At 37.5% G+C, this 20829-nt stretch overlaps 2 protein-coding genes across 2 annotated transcripts in view; one reads left to right on the forward strand and one right to left on the reverse strand.

The window, feature by feature from the left end:
* Positions 1–1059, forward strand: part of LOC140240218 (membrane progestin receptor gamma-like) — a 4471-nt gene extending 3412 nt beyond the window's left edge. Inside the window, exon 4 of the mRNA XM_072320011.1 lies at positions 334–1059. Within this exon, the coding sequence (XP_072176112.1) occupies positions 334–793 (460 nt within the window). The 3' untranslated portion in view covers positions 794–1059. The remainder of the gene's footprint in view (positions 1–333) is intronic.
* Positions 1060–6691: 5632 nt separating this feature from the next.
* On the reverse strand, positions 6692–12497 carry LOC140240219 (uncharacterized). Its single transcript, XM_072320012.1, has 5 exons — positions 12488–12497; positions 11554–11741; positions 8596–8652; positions 7691–7858; positions 6692–6847 (listed from the first exon to the last, which is right to left on the reverse strand). The coding sequence occupies exons 1-5, from the start codon at positions 12495–12497 to the stop codon at positions 6692–6694; spliced, it is 579 nt and encodes a 192-aa protein (XP_072176113.1).
* Between the last annotated feature and the right edge of the window lie 8332 nt (positions 12498–20829).

A 20829-nucleotide genomic window follows, 5' to 3' on the forward strand; every position in this document is an offset into this window, starting at 1 on the left:
AGTGCAACGCAACTTCGTCCCGATCAGTTTGCTTTTTATTTTTCTTTATCATGATACTTGGAAAATGTCTCATAGTGGATTAGATATAACCGAGCCATTCTGCCAGGGGAAAATGGGACTGATGTGGTCACCTCGTTATAAGCGGTTGCAGCGAGCTCGTCATTTACGGGGTTTTACTTATCAGTTACATGATCAATGATGTTGGTCCTATTTGGTGCATAAAACCACACATGGTGTGAGGATACAGGGTTTGAAGATCCAGAGTTTGAAATGTTCTGACTGCACTGCCATTTTTCTTATCATGTTCTTAATTTTCCGTTCTTGAATCTACAGTATGCCACTTTTCTATCGAGCATTCTACGGCTCCGGGCCTCTACCGGTGACGTCCTCCGCCTCCTCCCCCGCCCTGGCGATGGCGGACTCCCATCACATCACCCACGGGCTCTTCGCTCTCGCAACCGTCGTCACCTACGGGACGCATTTCCCCGAGGTGTTCGCCCCGGGTCGCTTCGACTTCATTGCTCACAGCCATCAACTGTTTCACCTCTCAACCGTTGGTCTGACCTATTACCAGTACAGCGCCCTCCTCGTTGAAATGAAGGAGAGGCGCAGGGATCTGGAAGCCCGTTGCGGCTCGCCAACTTTCGACAATACCTTTCTGCCTTTCCTAGCGGATAGTTTTCTCCAGATGGTTATGATCGGATATCTAGCCGTGTGGTTGATGAAACCGCGGCAGATCATACGAATCAAACACGCGCAGGGCGTTCCAACAGTACCTTTAAAACAAGAGTAGTAATTGTAGAATAATTATCATTGCCTGTTAGTTGCAGAATTTGAAAAGTTGACTGTGGTATTCATATTCAGAAACAGATTGGGGTGTACATGGTAATGAAGTGGTATAGAAAGCTCCGTTGAATATCCAGTCCTTTCGCTTACTATTAATTTGCAAGTGCGAGAACGGGTCCATTGCACATTTGACTGAAATGATTACTTTCCTCCTTTCTATTCTTTTACTTATTCTATAAAATTATAATAGAAACTGTACTTGTATAAACACAATACTAGTAATCTACACTCTGTGCATTATTTTGAACAATGATCCAAAATAAACAGCTGAGAGAAACAAAAATGATCATCACCAAACTGGCCTTTTAGAATAATAACAGTACACAATTCTCTACCTGTTGTGATGTAGCAGACAGTTTTTATACTTCATAATCAATGATATATAATTATTCCTTTCACTACAGTAGAAAGAAATCAAAAACAAAATACAGAAAACAAGTAAGTTTCAAATTGTGTACAGCATAATAATATCAAGGTCTATTAAAATCATCATCGTCACTTGAGTATAGTCTTTATATTTATCCATCAATATTTTAAATGCGAATGCAAAGACAAGAAACTTTGCCTTCTGAGATGGAGAGATAAACTCGTTTGCAAACAAATCTTTCCTAAGCTCATAGGCTACTTAAAATTTAATGTTCAAAGATTATCATGTTTTCAGACAATATTAGATTATTGCAAGTTTACAGCAAAATTTTGTGGTTTCATTATTGTTTCAACTCAATATCGTTTCATGTACACTACTTTCATCTCGATATCTCATCAAGCTATAGGGCATAGTAAGATTCGATACCCTCAGTATTTCATACACTGCCGAGAGTTTTTTACTCTGTCAGAAGTTTATCGACTTATCATTATTTTTCATCACCCCTCCCCCTTTTCACAAAAACCCGCACAAACAAACAATTATTACTTTAGAATATCAATATGGATTAAAGTCGTAGTGCAGCGTGTTTAGAGATTTACCGTAACTCTCCTTCAAGTTTTAGTTGGTTTCGGTTTGCATGATGGAAAATGATTCTGTCACTCTTGTCAGTTATTGGTCTGAAAAGTGTGCCGCGATTAGATAATACAGGCCCATATCCTTGCCATCCATACACCCTTGACAGCTATTGGCTGAAGTGAAATGTAACGTATGTCGGAGCGTGATTGGTCAGATTTCAACTAGGACTAGAAAGTCGGTCGAATAAGATTACGCCTATTGGCTACTATATGTATATATATCAAAATTTCATGCATTTCTTTTTTTTTTTACAAATATTTCTACAGCAAACTATCATATACGCTGCAATATCCATTTCTGGATCACGTAGGACAAACTTGTGGTTCTGGGGCGGTACTAGTGCTTGCAAAGAGAAATGAATGTACCATCTCGTCAAAATGCGTGCAGGGCACTTTAGCAAAGCAATATAGCGAAAGTGTCTAAGACTGAGTTTTGTACATACAGGCTTTTAATACTCAGTGCTTGGCTGTATAATGTTCAAGGTGTATGTTCCTTGACGCCTGACGTGGTACCATAAATGGAAGGGTTTGGCTGTTATAATGTCAGGGTTACTCGAACAAAGCTTGTTTTTCTATGACTGTATTAATATTCCTATGTTTCTTCTTTTTTTTTTTTGCGACCACAGTGATAATGTGGTGCTGCTGACAATTATTTTCTACTATGATATTTGAAATAATTCCTCAGTGTATGCAGATATTAATGATTTCTGAAATATCGTAATGTATTGCCTTCCACTTGCCTTTGCAAAATCATTATTTAGTTTACCTTCCTTCAAGAAGTTTAACGAGGGTACTTCAACTTCTTCGAAATACTGTTCGCGAGTGTCGGAAAATTGATCCTTTGTTTATAATGCCTTTGTATAAGTGTGTGTGTCATCTGCAAACTTTATGAGGGATTATGATATCTGAAAGCAGGTGGATCAAAAAGCTTCTAATGTGTTGCAAGGTGAAAATCAAGGGTTCGAAATTTGATGCATTCTGTGTCATAAAAGTGACGGACCACGATTCAAGTGAAGATAACGAAATATCAAATGCAGAACCGTATATTATAAAAGGAAACAGTACAAATATAGAACAGAAATAATAATATTTTGAAATTCAGTTTGGAGATCCGTGACCAAAATGAGATACAAGCACAAAGAAACAGACATCATATTTTCAAAAATGAATATCTTTTATACTATGATGGTTTTATTGGATGTAGATTCTAATTTCAGACACATAATATTTGTTTTTTAAAATAAAATCGGACACGTTGTCCTAAGTAGCAGTGCAGCTGTAAGTAATACAGAACTTTTTCTTTCTTTCAAGAAGCCACGTTTTTATCCTACGAGTGATAAGAATCAATCTTGCTCATAGCAGGGCGAGTGGGTAGTCACCTGACACTTCTGATTATTTTTCATGCATGGGTATTATCATGCGAAATAGATTGTTGATTTAATGATGTTTCTGGACTCAATATTGTACAGGCAATTAGAGACAAGCATCGATTATCGTCACGATGGTTATACAAATTGCGATATCATGAGTTTTTAAATCAATAGTGTGCTCATGTGTCTTGTTTTTGACAGTAACAACTAAAGTCATTGTCTTCAGTAAAATCATCTTGCTTGACTACCTGAAATGTGGTGTTAGTCCGCAACATTGGAGTACACCTCCACAGAATATAGCTTGAAGTCAGATACACATACAGTAGCATCGTCTCAAATCCTGACGTCACTGGTTCAGGATTGTTGTTAGTTTCTTCGTCTTATCGTTAATTCGAATGACCGATTTTATGTCTGACATGAATAACTGATAATATCACTGATTTTGTTAAGATCTTATGTTTAAGATCTTAGCTCTTGACTTTCAAAAAGGAGTAACATTTGAATTTCAATCAATTTTCGTCATTCTGTACTAATCTATTCTGTACTAATCTAGTACAAAATATGTACAGAAAACATGAAATGATGAACACATATTACGATCTAATCAAACATTCCATAGTGATCATTCCACATCATTTTTCTCTCACAAGGCTAAAAAATAACGGATGTTTAAATACACCTTGGAATTGGAAATTAAACTTACTTTATTTAATTTATACGTTGTAATACGTCTGGATGATTAAAGGGAGTAGCTGAAGTTACTTTGAAAACTAACATCTTAATTGCCTCTAGTTGTATTTTGTTATGTTTTGAAATATTTTTCCTCTGCATTAATGATCTCATTCTTTCATCTGGATAAGCTCTGTCCGCTTTGGCCTATTCAACATATCAATGTCGGAATTAAGTAGCTTGGGTATTTTTTCCAAGTTCATCGTGTCACTGCCGTCAACCAGGGATAGCCTGGTGGTAGTGTCGCTGCCCGGAAAGCAGTAGATGACAGGTTCGAATCCCACTGGTTCCATTCTTCCGACTGGTTTGTTAAAAATAATGTGGATCAGCAGTTGTGATCTTACAATATTACAGAGGGTGAAAATTGTTGATCACGCATAGGACATTTTTTTTTTATTGTGAAACTTTACCCTCGCAAATTAATTGTTAGTTCTTAATTGTTAATTTGCTAAGCTCTCAATATCATTTGCACCAGTGTCACACAAACAAACGCACAAACAAACGCACACACACTCACACACGCGCGCACATCGCAGCTAGGACACAATCATGAATGCATTTTGAAGCGCAGGTCAGCGATGGTCAGAAGGAGAATCGACCTTGTATGCGAGGTGACTGCAAGTGCAATTGACAACTAGTATCTTTGCATTCAATTATTGCAATGCATATATGGGTTCTTAGAGTGTCAAAATGACACCATGTATATAGGCATGAGAACAATAACTTGCCGGAATACTTTGCGACATCACGCCCATGCACCCATGCAGCGAGCTCTTTTTTTCGCAAATCTAATGGAAGGTTTGACCAATACAAACGCAATCATAAGTTGTGAAAAGTTGAAGTCAAGGTGAGATTCAACATCTGCATGCATGTCTTTTCATTAGTTTTTATTCTTTATTGTTTATTTCGTGACAATTTCACACTAGATAAGCAGTCATATAGCTAAGATGCGGTTTTACTACATTATTTTTTACTCTCAACTGAACAACGACAAAGAAAGGGGGACACAACTGCAGAGTCAAGCACTATTATAAGCATTTCAATTAAAAGGCGAACCTTTGAACCGTTACTTGGGTCACAGCAACTAGTATTCTTTTCTTTCAACAAGATGAAATAGTGCATTTTGCAACTGCAACAAAAAATGTTGTTTATAGACGGATGCCGTTTTACGAAGAGTAGCGTGCGAATAAAACATTAGGAAAGAAAACAACAAGAAGTTGTTGGGGTTTTTTATTTCTCTCTCCAAAGTCTTTATTAAAAAAAAAAAAGTGCCATTTTTGAAGTATTAGAGAGAATACAAACATTGACCAAGGAGGTCCTCTCACCTCCCTGCATTGACAAATGGACCGGTAAAGTTAGTCACCGCAAGAGCACGGCTTTACGGACGCATGAATAACTAAAAATCATTTGTTTCAGCTGAAAACGATGTCATTTTCAATTATCTATGAATGTTGGCAAATTTATGGCGCATGTAGTGGAAAGCAACGGATATTCTTTCTAAATCGTTGCCTCTCTCAAAGGCGATGAGATTTCATGAGGGAAAGGCATAAAAATCCAACAAGTTTCCTGTTTTCCTGATGCAATTGCCCCCTTTGATAACAGTATACAGTGCACTCCCGTTACAACGAACACGGTTATAACGAAGTAAATCTTCTGGTCCCAAAATTATCACCATCAAAGTCTATGGTACAAAATTCGCTTATAACAAACACGGTTATAGCGAAATTTCCGTTATAACGAAGTCTTTTCCGAGCCCCACAGACAAAGAAAAACAAAAGAAATGTGCTCCGTTATATAACGAAATGCAAATTGCTTTCGAAAATACGTAGCGGAACAAGCATTTATCATAGCGTCTCTGCATGGGTGAACGCTTCACACCACTGTGTGTTCGTTCCTTGTGTCACGCACAGTTTCTGAGGGGAACTTGCGTTTATTATTGTAATACAGTTATCCCATCACATTTCACATAGCTTTCCAGTGTATGATGAGTATTCAGCAAACATAATATGATATATATACGTGGTTCCTTGTTTTCGTTATATATTGTATTTGTTCGGTTATAACGAAATTTCGTTATAAGGAAAGAAAACTGCCGGTCCCGAGCATTTCGTTATAACGGGAGTGCACTGTATAAGGTGTAAATTTCTTCATAAGAACAGACATCCAAGAATGTGAATGTATTGACAAACTTGACGTGCCTTTCCACTTGCGTTGTGCACTATACAGTTTATTTTACCATCTTGGTGTTGGAAAATTGCCCTTTGCTGTCGCGACAGTCGGGATGGTTTTATTTCGTGTTTCATGCCTTTTTCATTTGATTTGATTTCAGTCCTGGCTTGCTTTGTGTTTCTTCTCATAATTTAGATCGTAAACTTCTGCATATCATCGTTGTTATATTTGTTATCATAATTAAGCAGGATAGGTGTGCTATTTGCAGAGTAAGACGTCATGGCATCTAGGCGCGCCGTTTGCAATGATGACATTGACTCAAAGTGAGTTGCGTTTTGCTCCAAAACACACCATCACCCCAATTTTCTTCTATAGGTCGTTTCTACTCAATTCAATTTTCATTCGTAAGATTATGGTATACTTATATCTCTTTCTCTTCACCTTCTAGTATTATCATGTTTGATTAAGTGAATAACGAGGTTTATTAATGAACACCGGGGGTTCATAATCATTTCATTCGTCAAGTGTTGAGAATAATCTTCTTCTCCTTCACGGGCACAATCGCCCTGCACGTTCTAGCATTCCATTGGCTTGTACGGAATGGGGTCGGCCTGCATCGCCTGCTTGAGTCGCTTGAGAGAAGCCGCACCGTAGTAGATGCACACGGCGGCAGCCAAGAACTCCAGCACACCGGACGCTCCCAGGGCCTCGTGGGAGTAGAGACACTCCACCTAAAGGGGGTAAAGAAGAGGGGTTGTCATGGAAACGGCAAGGGACCACCCATATCAAAGAATCTCTCTGAAGTGTTGAAACAGTGACGTGCAAAATTGTTATGTCTGCCATGGAATCGCCTTCTTCACCTGTTATTGTTATTATTATTATTATTATTATTATTATTATTATTATTACTATCATTATTATTATTATTATTATTATTATTATTATTATTATTATTATTATTATTATTATTATTATTATTATTATTATTATTATTATTATATCAATATTTGGCAATGCATACACACACAAAACAACAGCACACAAATTACAAAATATTGATTTGCGTCAAAGTTTCAGTGCGATGGTCAAATATTTGCAAGAAAGAGATTCACGGTGGCCTGAAGCCTGGTTGCCGTGGCCGCCGGGAACATGGCACGGCCGGCGGAACGGCCGGGGGGCCATGAAGGGGCGTAACGTTTTTATCTCTTTTGTTTTCGGCCATGAAGGGGCATAACGTTTTCATTATCTCTTTTGTTTTCGGGAACCCGGAAGTCTACCCCGGAAGTGGTCCCTTTTAAGGCTTTTTTTTTTTTCTGGAGAAACCCGAAATTGGCAGCATAAAATTGAGCTGGAGGTCTTCTTTCTTTTTCTTTTTTTTTTTTTTGTTTTTTTTTTTTTTGGTTTTTTTTTTTTTGTTTGTTTTTGCTTGTCAGCTCAGCTGAACAAACCCGGAAGTGGCAGCAGAAATATAAATTGCCCCCCCCCCCAACTTTTTTTTTTTTCAAAACGTGGCGCAGGCCGTGCATGATGTAAAACGTATAATAGCATCATTGATTCAAAAACGTGTGACTCACCACGCATCCTGGTGGGTAGGCGGTGGCGTTGTGATGGGGTAGACCCACGGCGAAGTGTCGGTCCATTTCACAGTCCTGCCAGTCAATGAGGTACGCTCCTGCCTCAACAGCCAGCAGGACCAGGGCCAGAATCATGCTGCAGATCAGCATTATGACGTAAGCACTCCTCTGTAGAAAGACAGCGACCAATCAGTGACGAGGAATGCGAGAATACGGGGCTTCAGAAAAGAACTATGCAGAGACATGTACATGTAATTTCCAATTCCTCGGAAAAAAAAAATACGTTCAAGCACACAATAGGGTAAAGCGGGTTTTTTTTTTTTTCTTTTCTTTTGGTCTGTCTCTCTATCTTTCTTTTTATTCGCTTATTAGCTTTCCATTTTCATTTTTATTTTTCACTTTTCGAGAGTACAAAGAGAAATAAAAAAAGATGAAATGGGTCTCAGAGAGTCAGCCTCTGGTTCAGTGTGTCTGTAGGTATAATGCCGTCCTTTTATTCTTTTTTTTATTATTGATTTATCGATTTATCAATAGTTATTGGCAATTAGCGGGTTATTTCTGTCGCTGTAAACGCTTACAAAAATCTTGAAATTGTCAAAAACGGGCATCATCAAATTCTTTGTCGACATTGAACGTATCAAATCAAACCATCATTCAAATCACGCACAATATCTCAGTCATTTCAAGGCTACACTGCTGTCTAAAACAAAACAAACAAATGGAAAAACAAAGAAACAAGCTTAGGGGGTGAAACTTATGTTACCCACCGTCAAATCTTATTTCTACTTTGAAATTCACACTATTGAGTGTGGAACATTAATGATTAATAAACGATGGGGTTGATGTAAAACCTAGACAGAGTTTCTACGATGGAGTCGATGTAAAAACTGAACAGGGTTTCTTACCATTGAAGTATTCTCACGAAGAGCGTCGGCCAAGCCCACGACCCCAGTGCACAGCGCCTGTAGATAGAACAAGGAGAGGATTCTCAGAAACTTAATACAACCTTTCAGAAAAATTGTATCGGGTCAAGACGAGTTACGAGCAACGAACTAGATAAAGACACGAATAAATTATTTGTTGCAACTGATTGACAAATTGCCCTACATCGACGTAAATAAGCACTGAATTGATCAGTGTTTTAGTAGTAGCCATGATAAAAAAAAATCATGGGCGTACATACTCGAGCAGTACCCGCTGCATGTTACAAGTATTAGAACCAACACTTGCTGTCGGGCGAAAGCTCGGTGGTCTAGTGGAGATGACGCCTGTCCGGTGATCAGGAGGTCGTAGGTTCGAATCCTGCTCGAGTATGTACGCCCATGATTTTTTATCATGGCTACTACTAAAACACTGATCAATTCAGTGCTTATTTACGTCGATGTAGGGCAATTTGTCAATCAGTTGCAATGAAAACATCTCGACGGAAGAATTTCATGAATTTGAATAACAAAGCAGTACCCGCTGCATGTTATAAGTATTAGAACCAACACTTGCTGTCGGGCGAAAGCTCGGTGGTCTAGTGGAGATGACGCCTGTCCGGTGATCAGGAGGTCGTATGTTCGAATCCTGCTCGAGTATGTACGCCCATGATTTTTTATCATGGCTACTACTAAAACACTGATCAATTCAGTGCTTATTTACGTCGATGTAGGGGTAGGGCAATTTGTCAATCAGTTGCAATGAAAACATCTCGACGGAAGAATTTCATGAATTTGAATAACAAAGCAGTACCCGCTGCATGTTATAAGTATTAGAACCAACACTTGCTGTCGGGCGAAAGCTCGGTGGTCTAGTGGAGATGACGCCTGTCCGGTGATCAGGAGGTCGTATGTTCGAATCCTGCTCGAGTATGTACGCCCATGATTTTTTATCATGGCTACTACTAAAACACTGATCAATTCAGTGCTTATTTACGTCGATGTAGGGGTAGGGCAATTTGTCAATCAGTTGCAATGAAAACATCTCGACGGAAGAATTTCATGAATTTGAATAACAAAGCAGTACCCGCTGCATGTTATAAGTATTAGAACCAACACTTGCTGTCGGGCGAAAGCTCGGTGGTCTAGTGGAGATGACGCCTGTCCGGTAGTCAGGAGGTCGTAGGTTCGAATCCTGCTCGAGTATGTACGCCCATGATTTTTTATCATGGCTACTACTAAAACACTGATCAATTCAGTGCTTATTTACGTCGATGTAGGGGTAGGGCAATTTGTCAATCAGTTGCAATGAAAACATCTCGACGGAAGAATTTCATGAATTTGAATAACAAAGCAGTACCCGCTGCATGTTATAAGTATTAGAACCAACACTTGCTGTCGGGCGAAAGCTCGGTGGTCTAGTGGAGATGACGCCTGTCCGGTAGTCAGGAGGTCGTAGGTTCGAATCCTGCTCGAGTATGTACGCCCATGATTTTTTATCATGGCTACTACTAAACACTGATCAATTCAGTGCTTATTTACGTCGATGTAGGGGTAGGGCAATTTGTCAATCAGTTGCAATGAAAACATCTCGACGGAAGAATTTCATGAATTTGAATAACAAAGCAGTACCCGCTGCATGTTATAAGTATTAGAACCAACACTTGCTGTCGGGCGAAAGCTCGGTGGTCTAGTGGAGATGACGCCTGTCCGGTGATCAGGAGGTCGTATGTTCGAATCCTGCTCGAGTATGTACGCCCATGATTTTTTATCATGGCTACTACTAAAACACTGATCAATTCAGTGCTTATTTACGTCGATGTAGGGCAATTTGTCAATCAGTTGCGATGAAAACATCTCGACGGAAGAATTTCATGAATTTGAATAAAATTATTTGTTGATTTCATTTTTTTTTCGGTAGTATATACCAAGAAAAATCATCTAAAATGACAGTCGTGTGTATTTCTTCTTCTTCTTTTTTTCTTCTTCTTCTTCTGGTTATTGGAGATTTTCCAAAGGTAGATCACATGTCAAGTGACAATAAGCAGAGGAATACCGAGATAATAATTATGGTCTTTAAACAAACTAATTCCCATACACATACGCAATCACACATGGGGACGGCACTCGCATAGAGAGGGAGAGAGAGAGTGAGTGAGAGAGAGAGAGAGAGCAGGAACGTGCGAGATAGGCCTACACTCTAAAGTGTGATGAATTGAAGAATTTGTTCGCAAAAACCGATAAGTCCATTTTTTAAGATTTTGAAGTGCGGTCTCTGTCATAAAGTAAAAAATAATACCTTTTAAATGATATATTGGTCACTACATGTAAAGGTATATTTTTGAAGTTATGGTCAAAAGAAGCAAAAATTTTCTTAGTATTCTCTTTATTTTTCTTGACCTTTAATCGCAAATATCTCCATTTGGCAAATATGGACTTATCGGTTTTTGCGAACAAACTCTTCAATTCTAAAGCAATGTTGCTTCCCGAAAACAAAAGAAATAAAAACATTATGCCACTTCATGGCAGAAGAAGACAACGATCAGAGATACAGTCGTCCCTGCGGCCTTCATTGTTCATATCAATAAATCAGTGAAGGTGCTGGTTAGTCAAAAAAAAGTTGAAGTTGTCTTATCCACTTAAAGTATCCACAAGTAGCAAAGTAGAACAAAGGCGAACAAGGCGTGACGTCAGACTTTTACAGTACGTCAGTACGTCATCCGTGTATCATAGATGTCGAATTTTCATGATGGCATGCATGTTGAACCTGCAATGAAATAGCTCATTATAAAGACAAATCAACAACACAGACACACACATGCACACATACACAAGAGATGAAGAAGAGAGAAAATGATAACAAAAACAAGAAGGATAGAAGCAAGCGGATAGATGAAGTTCATGGCTTGACATACAGGATGTACGGAAAGTTTCGACACTCACCACGGCGCCGACCCAGATGCCCGTAGACACAGTAGAGAGGGCACAATAATAGGTGAGCGAAACAACCGCGGCTACGATCATGAGATTCCCAAGCACGATCTGCGCCAAGGCTATGTTTAGCGGAGTCCACTCGATCGGAGGTGGATCATCGCGTACCTTCTTCTCCTCTCCCATAATGACAGCTTCTTCTTCGTTTTACCAAGCAGAATCGATCTAATGAGAGAATATTTCGTTTAGCTTACAATGTTCAGTAACTTTAACAGAATTATACCGATATGTGGTTTTCCACTTTCTGTTGTTACTATGTTTTGTCATTTATGGATGTATTAAAAGCGCTTTGAGAATCTATTTTGTGTTTAATCGCGCTATATAAAAACATTAGATTATTATGATTAATGTGGTCTCAAAATTTATAATGAGAAGAATGAGTTCCCATAATCTAAAATCACACACCTCAATCATAAACCGAGAAACAATTAGCGTGTTCACTTCAACTTCTACCAAGAGGCCTGATGATGATGATGATGATAATAATAGTAGTGATAGTAGTAGTAGTAGTAGTAGTAGTAGTAGTAGTAGTAGTAGTAGTAGTAGTAGTAGTAGTAGTAGTAGTAGTAATAGTAGTAGTAGTAATAATGATCACAATGACAATAGTTATTAAAAAAAAAAGAAAAGAAAAGCACGAAGAACAACTGATGTGTCATTACCAATTGAGTACACTTGATTTGTTGTCTGACCAAAACAGGCGAATCATGTGTATAACAGTCCTTACAAAGAAAGAGGACGATAAAAAGTTTTTGTTTTTGTTTTTGTTTTGTTTTTGTTGTTTTGTTGTTTTTGCTTTTGTTTTAAGTTGCACACAGTAGAAAGTTAACAAGACAGAAGACTGTCATCCAAGAGGGAGTACAATTTTATGACGCAAGCCTTGGCAGGCCTGGCTCCATGGTCATACAAACGTCCATGGGTATAGAAAGATGAAGCAGGCAAGTCTTGGTGTCTATCAAAAAAAGTATATGCTCTCTCAAATTCGAACCCAATGCTATGATCTGAACCGTGACATAATATGCCATAATGCTATACAGTGATCTTAAATGCACATAATATCAAAATGTCTCAAACAAACGACTGCTGCATCATTCACTCTGCTTCAGCAACAGCTCATGAAAAGACATTGGTGGCTTCCGTCGTCTGAAAAGTAGGACCTAATAGATTTACATTAATATCGGGAGCTCGATTCTGAAAGGTTACTAAATATCCTTTTCAATGTGAAATAAAGATTTGAATTTCAGTGTGCTGTTGCTTTGTCACCAAAGAGCCATCGAAGAATTCTGAAATAAGCCGGCAAACCACGATTAAAGTCCTAAAACTTTGTTCTTTAAATTAGAATTCAATGTACTTAAAAGGTTGAAAAATAGGAGAGGAATTTTTTTCCAAAATATTTATGATCTTTTCTCCCTCAAACTCAAAGTGGATATTACTCTTTTGGAATTAGGCTTTCCAAACTGAATAAACGGAACTATACAACACAGTCGGATAATGTATCGTTCTCACCTAGCTTTCGTCACTGAAGTTGAGCGGCCAAAAACCAACGTCTGGAATGGTGTCAACGGCACGGTGTCCGCGAACAATTATGAGAAGTCAGAAATTTCACGAGAGGATACAGGTGCGAGAGAGAATTAGAGCTCTCGATAGGGACGAACCTTGACCTTGATAAGAAGAAGAAGAAAAAACTGATGGTAAACCACACAGGCGTCAAAATGTAACAGAGGACGGAATAGTTTTCATACTATCAATTATCTGCTGTGTCTTTTGTTAATTGATTGATTAATTTTGTTTATTTAATTTAATTTTTCTATTTATTGTTCATTTATATGTATATTCATTTGGTCATTTATTTGTATATTCATTCTTATCTATTCAATGATTTATGTATTGATTCATTTGTTCATTTATTTAATTTTTATTTATTCACTGATTTATTTATCTATTTATTGATTGATCGCATTCGTTGTGCAGCATGAAGACAGTAACATTTTTAAAGGCATAATGTGTGAAAAGAGCTTTACACATGTACGGATATATATAAAATATTGTCAATTTCCAACAGTGCTCACTTTAGAACTAAAAAGGGAGAAATTTTTTCGATACCACTGAAAAGTTACAGCACAAAAATAAAAGATATTCAGCTGTAGGCATGGTTGTTTTGGCGTCCCAAACTCCAATACCCCTCGAGTGCTTTAACAGAAACTGTCGTTACCTTTAACAGCATAAAACATTATTTTTCACTTTGGACGGAGAATGTACGAATGGATTGAGATGCAACAGGTGTTTATCGATATAGGGTCGATCCGATCTGGACTTTGCTTGCAATATTGTCAAAAGCCATTGCCCCGCCTTTCCTCAGCAACATGAACGACAAACTGAATAATCACTCTGCTAAAATTCAAAACGTTTTCTACTACTATAGGTCCTATGCATCGGTGAATGAATAGAATGAACAGAATGTTGTAACGGTATCACATTCACAATATACACTATGTAATCATGAATGAATGTGTGAATGAATTCATAAATGAAATAATAGATAAAAATTCTTCATTTGTGTATTTGCACATTTCATTCATTTCATAACCTACATAATACTATTATATGACGATTTTTTTTTGTTTTGCTTTGTCTTAATATTTTGTTTTTACTGGGATAAAGGAGTCCAGTACCTCCATAGCTGTAGAAACATATTTTGCTTCATATGGAAATTTGATTTTCACTTGGAGAAACCTGAAAACGTCACTCTTTATTCTAATATTACACATTAACTGGCAATCAAGAAGACGAGAAATAGTGTTGACGTAATCAAGGGGAGTGTTAAAGTTCAATTTGGAAAATTTCTGGAAAAATGCAAATTATGGTAATCATCTGTGTTAAAGGACAAGTTCACCTTCATATACATGTGGATTGAGTGAATGCAGCAATATTTGTAGAACACATCAGTGAAAGTTTGGGGAAAATTGGACAACCCGTTCAAAAGTTAGGAATTTTTAGAGTATCTTCACAGTCACTGCTGGATGAGAAGACTACTAGAGTGTATGATGTCACATGCGTACAACGATATAAGGAAAATGTAAAGAGAATTTCACAAAATGTAACTTTTTGAAAAAAAGTGCACATGTTTTATCCTCGACTCGTCACTGACGTATGCTAAGGATAATATTATTCCCCTTGCCTTCTGAAAGAGGGAATTCAAGTGTGCTTTTATCATGCGAGAAAAGTGAAAATATCGTGAATTTTCCTGATACTTTCTTTGTGCAGTTGTACACATGTGACATCACAAGCTGTAGTAGTCTTCTCATCCAGCAGTGACTAAGAAGAAACTTCAAAAATTCATAACTTTTAAACGGATTGTCCAATTTTCCTCAAACTCTTGCTGATGTGTTCTATTAATATTGCTGCATTCACTCAATCCACATGTCTATGAAGGTGAACTTGTCCATTTAAGAAAGAAATCAGAGGAAGATTGTTACAGACCAGTCTTTGAAAAGGAATTTCCGACAATCCACTACCGAAAGTTCATTTTTGTCACACACCAAGTTCTGCTTCTCTTAACATCAGCAGTCAGGGGTTTTTCCATCTCTCGTTCTTCTCTCTCTCATTCTCCTCTCTGAATTTCTTTCCTTCTGTCAATCATCATGAAACGCACTCACACACATTCAGCTACACATCGACAAAATTTAATGATCAAAGACGCAGGAAGCCAGATTTGAAATAATAATAATAATAATACAGGGTACTTATAATGCGCCAGTTCCACATAGTTAACGTGCTCAAGGCGCAGTAGAAGAACTAAGTCATGAAATACAAAAATCCTTACACAAACATGCACATGAAAATGAATGACACAATACTGATAATGAAAAAATATACATCATAATATACAATTCTACTGGAAAATGGTCATGAACAAATGAGTCTTGAGGGCAACTTTAAAGGAGTCAACATTCGAAATGTGACGGATAGCTTGAGGCAACTGATTCCACAGGTAAGGTCTAGCATGTGCAAACTACCGATCCCCCATGATTTCTTCGTTTTTGGAACAACAAGCAATCTACAATCGGATGACCTTAAACATCTGGAAGGATTATAAAATGTCAGTAAATTAACATTGTACTCTGGGGCAGATCCATGTATGCAATGAAAAACAAATAGTAATAGTTTAAATACAATGCAAGATTCAACAGGTAACCAATGCAATGAGGACAAAACAAGGGTAATGTGAGTATTTCTCCTGGTAAGGGTAACAATGCGGGCTGCTGAATTTTGCAATTTTTGTAACTGTGAAAGCTGAGATTGTGGTAGCTGAAATAGGAGTGCATTACCAAAGTCAAGTCGGGATGATATAAGAGCATGAACTATCTAACCTCAAATATATTTGAACGCGCTGTCCAATAATAAGTTATAACAAAGTTGCGTCGTACATAATGCACAAACTAATGAAATATGTTCACAAACACGGCAATTCTCTCCTCTCTCCCGTTCTCTTCTCTTACTTTCTTTCCTTTCGTCGATCTTCATGAAACGCATCCACACACATTCGACTATATACACACTGACAACATCTAATGATCACAGACGCAGGAAGCCAGATTTGAAATCTACTCTCAAATATATATTTGAACGCGCTGTCCAATAAATTATGATAACAAAATTGCGTTGTACAAAGTACAAACTAATAAATATGTTCACAAACACGGCAATTCTAATGACATGATTTCAACGTGACGTGAAGAACCCAAACAATGCAGACAAGATGACAAGAAAACTTAAAACTTATAGAAGTACAAATATAGAAGGGAAAAGAAAGAAATGCGTAACAGAGTATACTTGCTCTTGCAAACTCTCTTCCATAGCGCTTCAAGTTACTAAGAAAGACCGGATTTGTGAAGTTATGTCAAGTTGTTGTAGATGTCTGGGTGCAGTAAATGGCTGAAACCCGTCATAAACTACAATCATATCAGTCTGAAAGACTTCATTGCACTCGACATTGTACTGTATAACGTGGAACCTAGATCCAGCTAATACAGAAGAATACTTGAAACATTGAACAAAAGTATGTCAGAAATATACAGTCCTCTTAAAATCAACAAGGTACGGTATGTGTTTTCAGCTATCCAGTAAATGTATGACAGTTGTATGATATGCTTAGTTACAATGAACTAGAAATTACACAAGGGAAAGACTGCCTGATTCGAAAATGTACTTCACACTAACTGCTCGCCATGGTATTTGAAACGTCTCGAATAAGTTGTGAATAATCCGCACACAGCATCCAATGAATTTCACGTGTTTAAAACGTGATTAACCAATCATTTTCAATTCAAATCCGCACTGTTATTACAGTATTATTAAATGGTAGCATGATTGTGACAGGGTTTTGTTTTTGTTTTTCTCCTGATGGTAGATTCATATTTTGTTTTCATTAAAACACAAGGGTAGCAAACAAACAATAATAAATACAAAGACTTATTGCAGGAATCTAGAGGTAACCAAGGTGATCATAATCTGTCACGGCCGTGTCATCGTCATGAAATGTATCAATACGAAAAGATGTTACACCTGTATTTTGACATCACTCGACACTGATAAATTCTGTCCCTGGGTAAAACATTAGATCCAATTTAACGGCTTTAAGCGTTTATGCCTGTAAAATCTGAACAAAGAGAATAATGCCCGCTTAGCCAAGAAGTCATTAAGACTAACGCGCGTGATTTTTTTGAAAAGCAAAGGAAGTTGTGAAACAAGACATCCTTGCTTTTAACCCGAGCGAAAATGAATTAAATCGAATTAGAATTATCATCGTAATTCTATAAAGTCAACCATTAAAAAAAAAATCAAACATAACATGATCCAGTTAGAAAACATGAGCCATACACAAACTACAAAAAGTGAAAAGGGGGAAATGTGTTTGTCAGTTTAGTCTTATACAATTGTATCAAATAATGTTAAAGGGCATTTTTTTGCACGCTGTAACATGATATAAGTCAGATAAACCAAACAAAAGTACATGAATGGACACAAATACCTAAAAGGCTGTATTTGGAAGCACAAAATTTCTTTTTTGTTTTTCTTTTTCTTTTTGGTCGGAGTTTATTAAGCTTTATTGCCCTTTCAACTACGTAACCCTAAGAATGACAATGATTTCTGTTTGAAATATCTTAGTCCTTCAAATACCAAGGGAGCTCACAGAATGAATACCATGGTTTAAAAAAAAAATACATTAAATCCTATACGACACGTAATTATACATTCAGTACTTTCGTCTTTTTGATTGCCATCCGATTTATTTTCATTAATTAGTCAATGAATTACTTCATTCATTCATTCATTCAACTCTAAATTTGATTGCATTTCACAAAGTAGTTACAAAAGACCATGTGATGAACTTCAATACGCCGGTGAGTTACAGTCCCGAGTGCTGCACCAGGTCCGGCTGCTGTGCTAATGAACAAGTCAGTGCCATAAATAATACACAGCGTCATAACGTGCGGGCGAGGAGATACGGACCACCGATAACACTCGTGCGCCATGTGGCCGCATTCTCAGAAACCAGACATGTTGCGTGCATGCCGAAAATAAATGCACAAAAAAGAGCACTTTGTACTGGTATTATGCTATACTGTAAAACCTGTGAACGATTCAGAAAGTTCCTCCTTATCAATTACAGTATGAGAAAGAGGGAAGGGTCGACACACTTGTCTTGTATTCACTAGCTCTTCTAACAACACCCTCCGCCCCCAATGCTTTCAAATAAACTGGTTGACTAATGTTGCAAATTTTCTGCTTACCTCTTCTTCTTCTTCTTCTTCTTCAACAACAAACGGAGTGTTTGTGTAACACTTGCCAAACATTAGACTACGTAATGCACGGAAATACATATATCTGCCAAATATAAAGAAATTCATGCTGAGAAAATCGCGCTATTAAACGCACTCGGCATGACTGAGAGGCTGAAATCCTCATAGATTTTGTACAGGCTCGCCAGGTTTCTTATCATCATTGGGGTACCTGAATTGATTGTGGCTGGGTCCACAGAGAAAATCATGCATGAATTTGAATACATTTCTGCCAACCTCCTCAAACAAAATGCATTATGAACTACATTATTGATTGTTTTGCATGAGTGAGATGGGGCACAACAATTAATTATTACACAGTACTCGGCTTTGGCCCGTTGAATAGCGCGGTTCCATTCACCAAATGCCCAAACCATTCACCAAATGCCCAAACCATTCACTATTTGTTTTATACAAAACGCCTGAATATTTCTCAGGGCAAGGAAAACGAGAAGCCGAACTTCATGAAGAGCCTATTTATAGGATCAGAAATAAAGGGAGCAGTTATTGACTACATCTTGTGAAATCCAAAAAGTGAACGGATGGCATTTTGCACGCTGCATACCGAAGCGTACAATCATATTTCTTTCTCTTTTTTTTTTCTTCAAGCGAATGTACATGTAATGTGATCAGAAAGCAGCCAATCCGATGTAAAGCAAAATACTCTTTTATGTGTTGTCCCCCTTTCACAACAATTGCTCCAAATTTCATATCACGTGTCTCTATATGAGGGATTGCATCTCTAGCGCTCTGGTATAGGACCTTTGTATAAATTGATATCTAAAAATACAAGGTCCTGACCATGAGCAACACTTTGTCATTTGTAACCATCCATAAACCAACCAACTGTGCCCGAGGATTCCCGTAATGGCATACAAACAAGATCCTCTAATTTATTGCAGGTGGAATTAATTTACTATCATTAATAGCCAAAACTTGGGAATAAATGTAGAAATGTAACATTTACAGTAATCATGTATCACATGTATGTTTGAATTTGCAAATCTGGTCAACATGTATATTCTTGTCAAATTTCTTTCACAACATGGAAGTCAGAATATGTATCAATATGTATTGGCACAACATTTTGCAACATCACATTTGGGCAAATATCACATTTCCTGTCTAGTGGAAGGAAGAAGGTTTAGTTATGTAAAATGACAATATGGTCCAATTTAGTACTTTATAGATGCAGGCAGCCAGAATACAAGGATGTCATACACAGCTTGGTCTGCGCCACAACATAAAAAATATATTATACATCATCTTATACATGGCACTTGTAATTTCATACATAGAAAATATAAAATATCAGAACTATTGTCCCCCGATCCACCCAACATACCCTGTAAATTTGATGATCAGGAACATTTTCAATGGCCAATGCAATGCTCTGAGTGAAATATACAAATTGAAGCTATTTGCACAAATAGAAGAAGCTGATACCCATACTAAAAAAATATGTGTGATAGTACAGTAATAACAAAATAAACCTACCCACATGAAATATGAATCCCAGCTTGACACAAACGTCTCATTTCCTACTCTACTGAGGAAGCCATCAAAAAGCTGTAAAAAAATCTTCCAGGTAGTTCACTGGTTGTTGCTTGACATTTCCAACAATACATTATGAACACTCTTATCAAAATATAATTCACATTTTCATATACTTGTTGAATTGATTTTTTTTTTTCTATTCCCTTTTGTCTGGCACCATTTCATATACGCATTGCCTCTGTGATGTACACTGGCTACAAATACCATGGCAACAGAGAGGCTATAGCCAATCACATCAAGCCCTTTCCCTGTTGCCATGGTAACTGCAGTTATTGTTCAATCAACTGCCATCAACAATTCAGTTTATATGATGAAAGCCGAATTTTTACCACAGCAAGTGCAACCCTACCCCTTCACAGTCTGGTGAGCCATCTTTAAAAATTTACATCAAACATTTTGAGTGCCATCTTTGTAAATAACGTACAAACCCACATCTTTGGATGCACTATCACAACCTGAGTTCTACTGTTACAATCAGTCTGGTATTCACTCATTTCACTTCATTATGGATGGAATCTGAACAATCGATACCACACATTGATCAATATCAAACATAATCTATACGTTTACAAGAGTGCACTCTATTCACTGCAATCTGCATTTTCTTTGCATAGCATAAAATATACCTACGGTATATTGAATCTCTCCTATAGGACTTATCAATTCTCTTTTTCTCTAACACACATACACTAAAGATGTATCACTACTGTAAGGTGTGATCTACACTGTAGGCACTTGTACACATCAACCCTTTGTATGCGTTGGATGCTGACTAGCACTGAAAACCAGATTTAAACACTCTACACATTGTCTAAATTCTTGACACAGAAAA

Source organism: Diadema setosum, chromosome 16 (genome assembly GCF_964275005.1).
Source record: "Diadema setosum chromosome 16, eeDiaSeto1, whole genome shotgun sequence".
In the NCBI taxonomy this organism is placed as follows: Eukaryota; Metazoa; Echinodermata; class Echinoidea; order Diadematoida; family Diadematidae; genus Diadema; species Diadema setosum.